This window comes from Notechis scutatus, chromosome 7 (assembly GCF_049901735.1).
Source record: "Notechis scutatus isolate UNSWTSFEM ecotype Mainland chromosome 7, rNotScu1.2, whole genome shotgun sequence".
NCBI lineage: Eukaryota > Metazoa > Chordata > Lepidosauria > Squamata > Elapidae > Notechis > Notechis scutatus.
Window position 1 is genome coordinate 4,701,199 of NC_142015.1, and position 15,649 is coordinate 4,716,847.

The window sequence follows — 15,649 nt, forward strand, 5'->3', positions numbered from 1 at the left end:
GCAGATTCTCAACTTACAACCACAATTTAACCCCAAATTTCCATTGCAAAGCAAGGCAGTTGTTCAGTGAGTGTTGCCCCAAGTTACGATCTTCCTTGCCCAAGTTGTGAACGTGATTCACTACCATTGTTAACTTAGTAACACAGCTGTTACATGAACCTGACTTCCGCATTGACTGTCAGCCTTGGAAGCCATTTTTTACTTGGAAGCTTCAAGGCTGCCACATTCAGTGCCTGGGAATTTGGATGAGGGGATTTCATAGTGGGGTAGAAGATTAGACACAACAACATTCTTTCTTGGAGAGTCAAGGACATGTTGCCCTGCACCTGGAGGGGAGTGACTGAAGGGATGTCTCCAGCTGGGACAAAGATTTGATTGGGCCATGTGTTGGACTGATGGGTGCAGGGGATGGATCTTTGATTCTCTTTTGGGAAGGGGGAAACCCAAAGCTCTCAGATTCAGGTTTTCCCAGATGTGCCAATATGACTTCTCTAAATAAATTCTTACTTGGATGAACTTTTTCTCTGGGTGCTGAATGGAGATGGAGAGTTTAGTTGGAAGGCTGACATTGACTTTGCTCTTCAGAAGGTCATAAAAGGGGATTACCTGACCCCAGGTCATTGCAACTGTGAGATGTAAGATCCAAATTATTTAATACTCACAATACAGAGACAGGTCTGGTTCACAATTCAAAGGCTTATTAAAGAAAATAAGCATTTGCAAACGGGCTTTCAGGTCCCTTCCAAAGTGGATTGGGCACAAGGAGAGCAAGATCTAATGGTCAAAGAATACATTTTATACACTCTGCACAATGCACGCCATGCCTAAGAAGCCTTCCCCACTCCCCTTATTATCTCTAAGTCATACTATAAGGTAAAGGGTCGGCTTGACCGTTTCTTCCTAGGCACCGGATATCTTAGTTTGTTTTCTTGTAACTTCGCCTTGGGCGGATGTTCCTGTTTTCTAAGAAGCCTGCAACTATCCAGCAAGCTTTGTTTAACTGAACATAATTTGTGGTTAGGATATAGCAATAAAAACAACACAGTTTAAAGTCAAGGATTACCTGTACAGGGAAGGATAATGTATTGTTAACACAAAAGAAAAGCAGACAGCTCCTATACATACTGCCAATAAAGGGATAGGGAAGCATTACAGAATCTCTACTCTTCATGCTTTCCCAACCTTCATTTCATTCTTACTAAAACAACATTGTGTTGGAAAGAAAAAAGGTAAATAAACTGGAGACTCTGACCAATTATCTCTCCATGAGCAGAGTATGGCTACTGGAATTGTACATACACTTCTAAGAAGGAGTGGGATTCAAATTTTTTAACAACCGGTTCTGTGGGTGTGGCTTAGTTGGTGGGCATGGCTCGGTGGGCATGTGACCGGGTGGATGTGTCTTGGTGGTCATGTTATTGGCCAACTCAATATCACTCACATCGAGGCATGCATCTCCTCGCCTGGCCTCTCATGACTGTGGGGATGCTGCAACAGTTGTAAGTGTGCAAAATGGTCCTAAGTCACTTTTTTCAGTGCCATTGTAACTTTAAGTGGTCACTCCACACAAGCAAAGTACCAGCAAAGGAGGGGGAAAATACTCCAGAGAAGTTCCTGAGACAGGAATTCTTGTCCTGCCAAGAATGTAATAAGGGTTAATGGAGAGGCAGTTTCTATAAGCAACACCAGAATGTTTCCTTCCTGCCTTCCTTACAGGATTAGGCCAGTAATTTCTTCTAACAACCGGTTCTCCGAACTGCTTAGAATGTTAACAAGCGGTTCTAGCAAATAGGTGCGAACTGGTAGAAACCCACCCCTGCTTCTAGGTACAAATATACCATAAATTTTCACTAAGGTATTAACAGTTTCAGCATTTCTTGGGATGGGATTTGTCTTTTTTAACTTCATTCAATCAACTGCTATGATTCTTTTTTTCCCCTAGCTAGTTACTAGGAATTGAAAACTGCTGAAAATTTTACTTATGAATGATTTGTTTTGTTTAAATGTATTTTTAAGCAGTACAATCTCAGTGGATGAAGGGTGCCTTAATATATTTTAAGAAACTTAAAAACACTTTAAAAAAAATTACAGTGGATGCAAAGAAGGAAATAGAAAAGCAATAGGCATTCACACTAGCTTAAAACAAAGACAGTTAATTCAAAAATAATGTAAATTGTTTCAACCTCTATAATTCAAAAGCCATAATATTAAGTATCCTGGTCATCTGTGCAATATGTGTTTCTCACTTTAGGCACGTATTTTATTTTAACCTCCTCCCATGATGCATGGTGAAAATCACATCGTTTGTGCGCTGGCCAAAAGCCAGTATTAAACCAAGCCAGAAATGGCAAACTCCTTAGAAAAGTAAATATTCCAGTCTAAATGTTACTGTGTTTTAACTCACATTTTATTTAACAGCATTCACATTAGTTGAATGAAACACTTGCCTGAAAGTTGTTCTGAGCCAATGGAATGAATCAAAGTGGGGAATTCATAAAACCCTGGCATTGTAATTCTCCTTCTCTCTCCTTACTCATTTAATTCCTATGTAGATCAGTTTCCTACTACTGGCCGTCTATTATAAATTAGTATTTAAAGTTCTAGACAGCATTAAGAGGGTAAAAACTTGTTATAAGTAAAGACCTCTGAAAATAACCTATTGTACAGGAAATGCTTTTTTTAAATAACTTTTGTTGTTGTTGTTGGCAGTTATCACTTCACTTCTTACATATTTGTCTGTATTAACTGTATAATACTATGGAAGCCATGTATAAACTTGTTAAGACTCACTAAAAACTGTTTTATTCATTGGCAACTCAGATGAAGTATTTGGTACAGCAGTTGGTATTAAACCTAGAATTTTTAGACAGTCGGATGTCATGTTTTTGCTTCTTACTGATTTTCTAAATTAGAGTTCGCATTTTCATCCCACATATATTTTAGCACTTAGTGAATAAGAATGAAATGCCTAATATTTACAAGCTTATTAATTAGGATTGGGCCCATTGAGTTAAGTAACATTCATTAAAGAGGAAATAAACTTTGCTCGGATTAAAAAATAAACTTTTATCCACTTCTTTATTTCAAAACATTTGGCTAGCAATTTAATTAAAATTAAAATTAAACCAGCATTTAATCACAATATACATTTAAAACGTATGCATTTGAAACACCAATAAAAAGTGAAAAACAAACTGAAAAGGCCAGGGGAAAAAATTCTAGTCCTCACTTTAGCCCTGAAAATGTAAAATGCTGAGATTGGGTGATTATCAGGCAGTACAGAAGTCTCCAAAATTGGACCGGCCATTGGAAATACTCACTTTTATATTGGTATTAACCTGACTTCAACTTGGGAAGAGACATGTGAGACTAGGTATCATCTGAAAGCAAATTGGTAACTGGTGCAGCTAGAACACGAGTGCTATTATATACTTTGATTTATCTTTAAGAGACAATCAAAACCTTAGATGCTTTACTTTGGGCTAACTGTACTTTACAAAAATGGTAGAGTATTTTAACTGAATGGTCCCAAGGATGTGAATCACTCGGGAGATGTAGAATAGTTTTGGTTAATACACCAGCTAAAGCTTGAGGTATAGTGCTGGGATAGACACCTGCATATCAAGTAATAAAGCCCTCCCTGATAGCACCACTGTTTTCAGATATTGGTCTAGGAAAGGGATGTCAAACTCCCAGTCCAGATGTATCACACACTGGCCAGTTTAGCAAAGGGGGGAAAAGTCCCAATGTGTCACGTGACACTGCTGTGACAATGTGAGTTTGATACCCCTAGTCTAGGACATCCACAGCTAGCTTAACCGAGGCTGGAAGTGAAATACTATATATATAAAACCATGTATCATGTAGAGACTGATGACAGTTCACCTTGACTTTTTTTTATGAACCCCCTTGGCAACTTCATCTAAATAGTGAATATCATATGAAGAAAAATGGATCCTTAAGGGATGTTATAGAGCAAGGGCCTTCAAATCTGGCAAGTTTAAGACTTGTGGACTTCAACTCCCAGAATTCTTGAGTTAATGTGACTGCAGGAGGAATTCTGAGAGTTGAAGTCCACAAGTCTTAAAGCTGTCAAGATTGAAGAGCCCTGTTATAGAATCATGTCCATGAATTCAGAGATGTGCAACAGCCCTAAGAGACTGGAACTGATTGTCAGTATTCTGATTATGCTTAGATTTATTTATTTTTTTCTACTAGCTTGAGTATCTCTAGACTACAGGGGACTAAATATCAGAAAGCAAATGTTGACCAAAAACAAAACAAAACAGAGTGGTTATTATTAACACCAGGAATGTCAACAATGAATGTTATACGAGTTGTTCTGGGTCATGGAATTTGGGACTTTAAGTCCAGGGGTGATGCTGAATAGACATAGATAAATTTTACAGGAAAAAGAATCTTTCATCAGTCTTAGCTGATAAGGTGCATCTCTTCCTGACAGACTGGATTATGTTAATACATCTTTCAAGGAACGATTCCTGAAAATAATCTGAAAATTATAGTTAGAGCAGGTCTGTCAAACTCCCAGCCCACTGGCAAGATGTGTCATGCGCTGGCCACACCCACCCCGATTTAGCAAAAGGGAAAACGTCCCAATATGTCACATGACATCACTTTGACACCCCTGAGTTAGAGCATCCATCTAGAATCCATCTTGCATTATAACTATATATTTCTATCTGAAGAGCAAAGCTGAGAAAGCATAAGGAGAGTTTGCAGAAGAAAAATAGATCACAAAATAGAATGGCCAGTCATTCTGAGCCATACCCGGGTTCCTCAAGCAAATTAATCAAGCAAATGAACAGATGAAATTGTTGAATGATCTAAGATTAAGGCACATATTTCAGGAGAAAGCCTGAATAGCAAGCTTGCTTCAGTCTGCCAGGCTGAGTGTCTCATCCCAGATGTTTGATTAGTCAGCCTGGACAATCCTCCTCCTGTCACCTCTGAGCCTTATTTGCTCATTATTCTAGCCTTGCAATCGGAGAAGTTTCTTTTCCCTTGGGCTAGTAAGTGGAGGTTCTGTTCTCTGACTTCTGCTCTTTCTGCTCCTGAAGACATATTTGGCACCTCCCAGACAAATGACCATGAATCCAGTCTCCCATAGGAGATCTTGAATCGGTATCACCTCCTCCTTATCAGAAACCTCTTCAGAAAGCAATCCTCACCATAATTGGTGACTGAGGTCTCTTGAAGGTCTCGTATAATTTTTCAGTTGAAGCAGCCTTACTGGTTGCCTGTTGCATTCTGATGTCCATGATTATTCATGATTCATTATTACCATGGTGGTTTTTAAGCTTGAACACCTACTCTACATTCCACCCTATACTTTTATGTCACTAACAGGGCGTGTTTCATGGGACCCCACACCGAATATGATTGACATCAAGAATTAATTCTGGTTTCTACTGGGACCAGTGCTATGGATCAAAATGTCACCAAAGTTGGAAGCAGGTTCACTTCTCATTACAATTCAAAGCGCAGATAATCAAATCAGAATGACCAGAATCTCCTGTACTTCCAAATACTAATTTTCTTTTCTTTTATCTGTGAGATACTTTGAATTTAGATATTATATGTATCCATAGCAAGTAATATCTATTTCTTTGGGTTCTGTGAGAACTGTCTTTTTGTAAATTGCTACCGCTGCACAAACAGGGAATTGAAAGTCTGTTGCCCTAGATGACTTGATGGATAATAGGTGTTTTGTTTAGAATGTTCCCTTTTAACTTGCTAAATAACAAACTCCTTAAGACAGATTTTCAAATATTATTTTACAGAATAAGAAGTATGTTCTCATCATGGTTGATCCAGATGCTCCTAGCAGATCTAATCCAATGTATCACTTCTGGAGACATTGGGCTGTGACTGACATCAGCGTGAGTACCGTGAATATTTGATATTTCTTTCTTGATATGTTTATTACATATTTTGTGAGATTAATAGCTGTTTTTCTCCTTCATATTTTATTCCCTCTCACATGAGTGATTCTTTTGGTTCAAAGTGTCAGGCTCTTCTTGTCAGACACAGCTTGACTAAATTATTACTGTAACTCAAGAACAGTCCTTATGAAACATTTGACGCCTCTAAGCAGCTAGGATTCCTCCTGGTTCAAATGAAGTGCCATCTGTCCTACCTTTGTACAGTAGAATTTTGACTTTCCTTTTCAGTCCTTGCTTGTGGCAGCTGAGTGTTTATATTTTACACATTCCTATACTCTGCTTTAGCACTTGAAGAAACAGATTTTGAGGATTTCTGTGCCGCTGTCTTGATGCTTGGTGTATCTCAAAAAAACACACCCCACCACTTTCAATTTCTCACAGCTGTCATTGAACACAAGTAGGTTTGAGGACTATCATGTTAGCCCTGCCATATGAGAGAAATTGAGTGTAACCAGTGTTAACGGCCCTTTCTATGGATAAAAGGAATAAGGGCAAAAATGAATGGATTGTGTTAATTAAGAATGAGTCCCCTCCTGCCAGTTTCACTGTTAGCCCACACCCTGGAAACGGATGGGTTTTTCTAAGTGCCAGATCAGTGAGAAATCTTTGGCTATCTAGAACTTGAACGTGGACAAAGAAACTAAGGATGTTTCATGGAAATTGAGCCCAGAGAACAGAGTGAGCAGATTTGTCCCATCTACATTGCTGGAAGTTTTCAAGAAAAGCTTGGACAACCATTTGTTTGGGATGGATTGGAATAAGGACTCTTGCTTTGGGCGGTGGGTTAAACTAGAAGGCCTCCTTTCAGCCCTATGATTCTATACCTGACCACTTCTTTGATAGTCAGAAGGTTAGGATCAGGGCTGGGCTGCTGGGGGATCGCAGGGGTTTGGGAGAGCCCCTCGCTAAGATTCTGTGCAATTTGGAGAACCCCCAAATCCCACTCCTGGCTGACCCCGCTTACTCCGCCTTGCCTCTCCCAGGAGTCCCCATGTGGCCCGTTTTGTATGCAGAGTTCAGGGAGGGGAAAAAACTGGCCTCCTGGAAGGTTGGGATGGCTGGAAATGGGCCTGTTTCTGGCTTCCAGAGAGCCTCCGGAGCCCGGGGGGGCTGTTTCTTTGAGTCTCTGGAGCCCAGGTAGGGCAAAAATGGCCCCCCACCGCCATGATGCAGGAGGCCGACTAGGCCACGCCCACCCAGCAACTGGGCAGAGAACCCTTTGCTAAATTTTTTGAAGCCCACCTCTGGTTAGGATGAATGTCTGATTATAGTCTGTTGAAGTTCATGGTCTTCAACCACCTGCTCTGTTCAGAATTCTTCTGCATATATTGTTGCAAATAATGTTCCAGGATATTTTTGCTACCTTTATGCTTGGCAGCTTTCACATCTGAACTGGTTGGGTGGTAGTGAAAGTACTGCTGGATTTTCCGCAGTTGGTGGTGCTTGGAGAATGTTATGTAGGGAACAGCTTAGAGCTTAATAGTTGCTTAGGCACTGCTTTCCTGCATGGATGAAACATTTAGCATATTATTTGTAATTTACTTAAACAAGTAGCCTCTTGAACATCCCATTATAATATTTCTATTACAATATTCCTCAACAGCTTCTCCTCTTCTCTAAATATTGAGAAGAGGTTGGGTGGGTAAGTTGTGCAATACAAAGGCATGAGCAGGGGTGGGATTCAAATTTTTTTAACAACCGGTTCTGTGGGCATGGCTTAGTTGGTGGGTGTGGCTTGGTGGTCATGTTATTGGCTGGGTGTGGCCAACTCAACATCACTCACATAGAGGCACGTGTCTCCTCACCTGGCCTCTCATGACTGTGGGGATGCTGCAACAGTCGTAAGTGTGAAAAATGGTCATAAATCACTTTTTTCAGTGCCATTGTAACTTTGAGTGGTCACTCCACACAAGCAAAGTACCAGCAAAAGAGGGAAAGAAAACTCCAGAGACATTCCTGAGACAGGAAGTCTAGTCCCGCCAAGACTTGTAATAAGGGCTAACGGAGACGCAGTTTCTGTAAGCAACACCAGAATGTTTCCTTCCTGCCTTCCTTACAGGATTAGGCCAATAATTTCTTCTAACAACCGGTTCCCCGAACTGCTTAGAATGTTAACAACCGGTTCTAGTGAATAGGTGTGAACCGGTAGAATCCCATCCCTGGGCATGAGGCCAGATAAGCTAATTATAGCCGTGATGAGACTGATGCTGATTGTGATGATTTTAAACTTCCCGATATGATAATATCGGATCATTTCTATCAATTTTTTTTAGATTTCTGGAAAAAGTGCTCTAGTGTATATTGGTATCCAAACAGGTGTTTTTGAATAGTGTTATTTTGGGGTGGTTTTAGAACAGAAATATTTCTGGTCACCTTATTAAACAGTCTACATTTTGAATAAAATAAGATCATATCTCACATTTGATTCAGCTGTATCTTTCAAAAGTACCTAGATATCATCAATATGGTATCATTCTGAATATTTTAAACAAATATTTTATAGACCTTCCCTTTAATCCCTGGATTAATAATTCAGATTGTAATATTGGGGGATTCCTGTTCAAGACCTGCCCTAATGCTGTCCAATATGTACAGGAAGTTCCTGGGGGAGGTCTTTCTTACCACTTTATCTAATGTCATGGTTACTCTTCTTTTTTATCTAAAACCAGTGAAGCTACTCGGATTCTGAAATGTGCTTGTGGCAGGAATGGATTGGGTGCAGGCTCATGCATTGTGACATAAAATGGGAGATCAAATTTGGAATATTCTATTATTATTTTAATAATTGTTTCCCACTTTATCATTGTTTCAAAGTACTCATAAACACCTGGTTTTAACTCTCAGGAGTGATTGTGCATTTCCCAGTTTAGACGAAGATATCAATTGCATCTGTTCCTAATGAGATCAGATCTGATTAGGGAAGTAGATGCCATTGCAGGTAGTTTCGTTTATTTAAAGGACTTAAGAAATTCAGTTGGCCCAGAATATAGCAGTAAGAGTGGTAATCATTGTAAATATGCCTTATGAAAGTTAAAAAGGTTAGTCATCAATTTCCAAATACAGTTCAAAATATTTGTGATTTTCTTAGCTGTTGGAAACCGATTTATATGTAAGAGTGGAAGGAATGGTATATAAATCCAACAAAATAAAGATTGCCTTTATTAAGTATGCAAATTAGAATGTACTATATGTATGTATATGATGCTGGAGTATACATAGGATATCCTTTGGGTAACATTGCTAGAGTCTTGGCTGATCAACATATATTTAAGGCATAAAGGCATTCCATTAAATGTTCAGGTACTGTATAACCTATTGTGTGTTCTGTGTGTGTTTGCATACCTTAATGGAAGTATATATGCACATGGGAAGAATAAAGTATCATTCTCTCCACGTTTGATGGTTATTTCAGAACAACCATATTTTTCTAGTATAATGAACACATAGTTTCTTCATCTTATACATTTGCTTAGTAAATTAATATAGCATATAAAATCATGTTTTCATCAATGTATAGTGAGGAGTGGGGCTCAGGCAGTGATGCCCAGAATGAGAATTAATGGTTTAAAATTTGTCAATTGTTTAATGTTTGTATACTTAAGAAATGCGCTCACTTCAAAAGATCTCTGCTGAAGAAGCAGAATTATCATAATAGGAACATTGTAATCTCTTGCACTATCAAAACAGAATTTGCAAGTTTTACAATGCTTCAAACACGTGTACAGTGTATTTGACCTGAGACAAGTGTGGAAGTAAAATGAATACATAAGTCAGGAATAATGAATAATACTTGTGCCATCCAATGGACTATGATCACTGTTGACTTCCAATGTTTGTTATAGTCCCAAAATGAGTCAGCAATAGCATAGTTCTTTGGTAGACTGGACTAGTTAGACCTGTAATTCAAAACATTTTCTTAAATGCCTGGAAATTAAGAAATTAAATAAAGCAAGTACAGGATGGCTACTACCATTTATTTCCTTTAAATCTATTTACATTGTCTTTGACCTTCTTTTTCATGGATCACAAGTTTTAAATAAAACTTAGAATAGTTTATTTCTCTTTATGCCTCGATTTAACTATACTGTATGTTTAAAAATTTATCTGTTTCCAACTATGATTTGATCTTAGTAGTAAAGTCTAATTAAAATATCAATTAATAAATCAACCTGCATTTAAAGAAGAACTATCTAGTTGTTCTCTATTAGTCTCTAAAATTGCAGCCAAATTTCCCTTTTCTTTTTTCTTTTTCATATACATACCATAATTATTTTTTTTATTGTTAATGGCACTACAGAGCAAATTAAAATTAGATATTAATACTTTTCACAATTTTCATAATTGGCTGAAAAGAGTAAAGCATTCAGAATAATTGTAGCAGCTTGTGTATCATTTTACTCCCTATACGAATTCTTTCACAGGAATCTTTACGCATTTGTTAACAATAGGGTCTTGAAAGTCTCTCATTAATTTTAATATTTATTAATCAACGAAAAAAGCTGGAACTAGCATTCCTTTTCTGTAGTCAGTTCCTTCTGGTATATTAACTGTTGCTAATTATTGTAATTAAAAATAACTTTAAGGAAGGTTTTTAAAAAATCTCAAGTGGTATAATTTTCCTCTGAAAAAAAAAACCTCGCTTATGTCCTAACGGCATGATATTGTATATTCTTGTAACACAGTGGTAATTCTTGTTTTCTTCATAACTGGAAGTTTATTAATGAAAAGTAGGAACTTTGCATTACGTATATAGCAGATTCTCTTCAGATTTTGTAGATCTTTTATTTTTAATGTAATTTTTTTAAAATACGAAGATAAAGGGAATAATATACAGGTAGTACTCAACTTACAACCGCAATTCAGCCTAAAGTTTCTGTTGCTAAACAAGACAACTGTTAAATTAGTTTTTGCCCCATTTTACAACTTTTCTTGCCATTGTTGTTAAGTGAATCACTGCAGTTATTAAGTTAGTAACATGGCTGTTAAGGGAATCTGGCTTCCTCATTGACTTTACTTGTCAGACGTTTGCAGAAAAGAATGACATGACCCAGGAACACTGCAGCCGTTATAAATAGGAGTCAATTGCCAAGTGTCTGAATTTTGATCACATCACCATGGAGATGCTGCAATGGTTGTAAGCAGAGGTGATATTCAGCAGGTTCTGACCGGTTCTGGAGAATCAGTAGCAGAAATTTTGAGTAGTTCAGAGAACCGGCCAATGTCACCTCTGACTGGCCCTCCCCCATCTATTCCCCGCCTCCCATGGAGTCCCAGCTGATTGACTGGGTCTTCTTTCGTTGCCCTGCCCAGGAGAACGGAGCTGGAAATCAGGTTAGTGGGGTGGGGAGGAAATGGGGATTTTGCAGTATCCTTCACCTGCCACGCCCACCAAGCCACGCCCACAGAACTGGTAGTAAAAAAAAAAAAAAGGAATCCCACCATTAGTTGTAAGCGTGAACAATGGTCATAAACCACTTTTTTCAATGCTGTTGTAACTCTAAACAGTCATTAAATGAACTGTTATAAATTGAAGATTACCTATATAGCATATAACTGTTAAATTGCACCTGGGAAATGAACAAAAGTCGTAGTTTTAAAAAGTATAAGTTGAATGAAGATGTTTTCTAAGCCAGACATGATATTTCGTATGTGGAAATCTCCTTTCTGTACGTTATTCTCAGTTATTGCTTTTTTCATCGCAAATTGCCTTGGGAATATTTGGAAATTGCTCTAAACTCATGGACATAATCAATCTTTAGGTTAGTTTAGTAAAATATGTAATATTGCAGCCATTCAATAATTTAGTAATAATAGAATATAGTAATATAATTCTATAACATAGAATTGTAGGATTTTATAGTACTTATCTAACTATAAGAACTGTACTTTGTATTTATATTAAAACTATAGAGACTAAAATGTGGTGATACAATGTAAATAAAGCTAAAGAGCATAAAATAAAAACAACACATCAAAAATCTAGTCAGGATATACTGGATTATTTTATTATTGCCTATACCTGTAGTGGATCAATCACCAGCACAATCACACAAATCTGCTTTGACAAATACAAGCTTCTTAGAAAGTAAGGTGAACCAATTCATAGTGTCTTCTTTTGAAAGCAACAAGAAGGACCAAAAATTACTCTCAGGAATTTAGATTCACCCTTTCAAGATAATAGCCATTCATCTTTCTGTGCAAATGTCTATGAACAATGAAGAAATTGAATAAATGTTTTCCCCTGGGAAATCAACGCTGCCAAGGATACACATTAGCCAAAGATTAGATTAAAATAATTTTTCAAAACATTAAAATGGCAGATGTAAACCACTTGCCATTTTCAGTGACCTGCAGGGTTTAGGAATTCCGTGACCTTGAATCCTGAAATGTATATCCTGAGATATTTATATTACCTCGCTTGATTATTTGGCCATAAATCTGCTATTTATGTCAAATTAGGTTGTGGAATAGAGCACAACTTTGGTTCTAGATTTTAAAGATAACCTTCTTTACAGTACATTGCAAAAGACTTAATGCATAATCCCACCACAGGGAAAGAAAAAAATTGCATTGTCATCAGCCTAAAATAAAATACTAGGGAGGGTCTCTTCTGTTTGCTATGCCCCCATTCCTTTGGCAGTCTCTGCAACTCATTCTCTTGTCTCCCCAGGTTATTCCTACATACAATATGTCTAAAAAGTTTTAAATCAGGATGTCTTGAATGTAGTTTGCTGGTTCTACCTACGAGATGAGTAGGTTGGTAATTTTCATGTGCAAGAGCTTTTTCCTTTTTTCCTTTTTTCCTTTTTTCCTTTTAACAAACAGGAACAATAAATGACAAGGACTAGTGTTTTGAGATTACTAGAGAAGAATCGGTGGCAGGAAAAAGGACTGTTAAAATTGATGCCCAGAAAGTATAAGAGCCGTGATGGCGCAGTGGTTAGAGGGCAGTACTGCAGGCTATTTCTGCTGCCTGCTGGCTGCCTGCAATTTGGCAGTTTACATCTCACCAGGCTCAAGGTTGACTCAGCCTTCCATCCTTCCGAGGTGGGTAAAATGGGACCCAGATTGTTGGGAGCAAGAGGCTGACTCTGTAAGCCGCTTAGAGAAGGCTGTAAAGCAATGTGAAGCGGTATATAAGTCTAAGTGCTATTTCGATTGCTATTGTACGGTATACTTTAGCCTGCACCATTAATTTTGTAACTTTTGTTGTAGCAATCAGAGGCCAAAATGGTAGAGTGAGGTATGCAGGGCCATTGGATGAAATGCATTTCTATCTAAACTCTGAAGAGAAGAAAAGTTGTAAACACATACCCACTTCACTACATAAGTAAGGCAAGTTAGCCAGAGATGATAACTTTTCACCTATTTTAGCATATAATCTAATCTTTAATTTGGCCTGGTGACTTTGTGTGCGCACATAACAAAGAAATGCATAATGAATCATTTATTACAATAGAAATCACCTTGATAAAACCATTCAGAAAAGATAACTGGCCTTTCTGATCTCAAATAAAGGCTGTTTCTCTTCCTACCAGAATTCTACTCTTTTCAGATACTTCTTGTCCCATTTGCCAAATGGGAGGAGGAAGCCAAGAAAGGGTACAAGTGTCAGTTTGTGGACAATACTGCATATTATTTTGTAAGACCATGTTACAAAGATATTATTTTCCAACATCCTTCATGGTGAATTCAGTCTTATTCTAAGCTTTTGGCAGAACTTTGACCCATTATGATGAAAAATTCAGTACCCAAATCCAGAAGTCCCTAGCTATGCTATGCTGGCTAGAGAATTCTGGGAGTTGAAGTCCACAAGTCTTAAAGTTGCCACATTTGGGGACCTCTGCCCTAATCTGAAAAAAAAAAATGGTTACAAAATTCATCATTCACTACTTACCATGGATGATTATACTGTTATTTTAAATTTCAGAAGGTACATGATTTAACTTCAATTCAAAATATGGCACACACTTTAAAAAATGCTTCTGTAAAGTGAAATAATATCTGTTGATGACTGTTTTTAAGGCCCTTTAAGGTTTCATGGTAATTTGCAGTTTAAAATTACTTAAGAGATAAGAACCAAATTAGCTCCTAAAGCTGGGAGGTCAATATGTCCTGTTACCCATACAAGTATTTAAATATAATCAGCCTTTACTCCAATGCAGCATAATTGTTCATTTGAAGTAGCTTTTTTCTTTCGTTCAATGAATCATTAAAATATAACGCAATGAATTAGAAATAAATTTATCATATTATCCTGGATACATTGAGCAGTATCAAATAACTAGGTGGAGGCTGCATTGGTTTACAAAGCCATCCAATAAACATTCTTTTAAATACTTTAAAATAGGGAAGGAATAAATTATACTGTCACATGCTGTTTGCTGCTTTTTTAATGATGGGCAACCATGAAGAGAAGCAAAATTAGCCTTCCATTCTCATTCCTCTGCTGTTAGTATTTGAAGAATGCTGTCCTTCAAGATTAGGAACTGTTGGTAGACCATGAATGTATTTAGTTCCCTTTTAAAAAGTACACAAGTTCATGGCCATCACCATATTTTGTGTAAAGGAATTCCACAGGGTAATGATATACAGTGTGAAGAAGCACTTTGTCTTTTCTTCTGATCAGTTTTCTGATCAATTTAGTCAATAAGAACTGATTACAGCATTTTGAGAAACAAAGAAAAATATTTCACTGGTTCCATTCTAATTACTTTAGACACCTTAGGTCCTATCCCCCACATTCAGAATTAATCTTTTTAAAGCTATAGAATTTCAAACACTCTAGTCTTCCTTCATAACAAAGGTACTCTAAAGCCCCTTGATCACTTTGGCTTCCTCTTCTGCACTTTCTCTGTTTTTTTCAAGTGTGGCCACCAGAATGGAATTCCAAACACAGACCTACCCTACAGGGCTATTAGAATGTTTACAGTGGTCTTCTCAAACATTTTCTAATGATCATTAATAAGGAATTTGTTTCTTTCACAGCTACCACACACACTGAGTCACCAGCCGTTACGCTCTCCACTACGATCCCAACATCTTTTTTCTGATTAGTTACAGACAGCTCAGGCTTTTTAATTCTAAATAATTATTCTAGAAGGAATAAATCTTAGAACGGGAAAACTTCAAAGAGCATTCATTTTTCATCGCCTTAAACAAGAAAGCTGGATTGAGATGGGCCTTCTGTTGGTCCAGTGAGGCTATTGATATGTTCTTCTGTTCATTGTGAAAGCATATCTTAAAGGAAAAGTTTTGCACGATACCTTTTGTTCACTTGGTGAGGGAAAGTCCCTAAACTGAATTATACTCAATGAGCGCCAACTTTAGGAATATGTCTTCAGAATTGGTGATTGACTTACACGTAACACATTTGATCTTTTTAAAGGCAAGAGTACATACTTGGACACTTGGACATATAACACTTTAGTGAAGCCCAGAATTAAACACTGGGTCATTTCCCCCTTTCTTCTTGTCTTACTTCCATCAGCTCCTCAGAAGAGCACTTAATAGATACAGTTTTCTTTGACACATTCACTGTGAAAGGAAGTCCCAAACATGCCCCTCCTAAGGAAACGCGAGCGGCCCTATCTCTCCAGGCTCCAGGTGTTCTCATTAAGGATGCTTTGATGCCTGAGGTGAAGCAGCAGGGACGGTGAAGAAAACAATCTGTTCAGTGATGAACA

General features: G+C 37.7%; 1 protein-coding gene across 3 annotated transcripts in view; it reads left to right on the forward strand.

The window, feature by feature from the left end:
• Positions 1 to 15,649, forward strand: part of PEBP4 (phosphatidylethanolamine binding protein 4) — a 272,514-nt gene that overhangs the window by 91,814 nt on the left and 165,051 nt on the right. For all 3 annotated transcript variants that reach the window (XM_026683988.2, XM_087969659.1, XM_087969658.1), the window contains exon 4: positions 5,802 to 5,900. In XM_026683988.2, the coding sequence (XP_026539773.1) occupies positions 5,802 to 5,900 (99 nt within the window). The remainder of the gene's footprint in view (positions 1 to 5,801; positions 5,901 to 15,649) is intronic.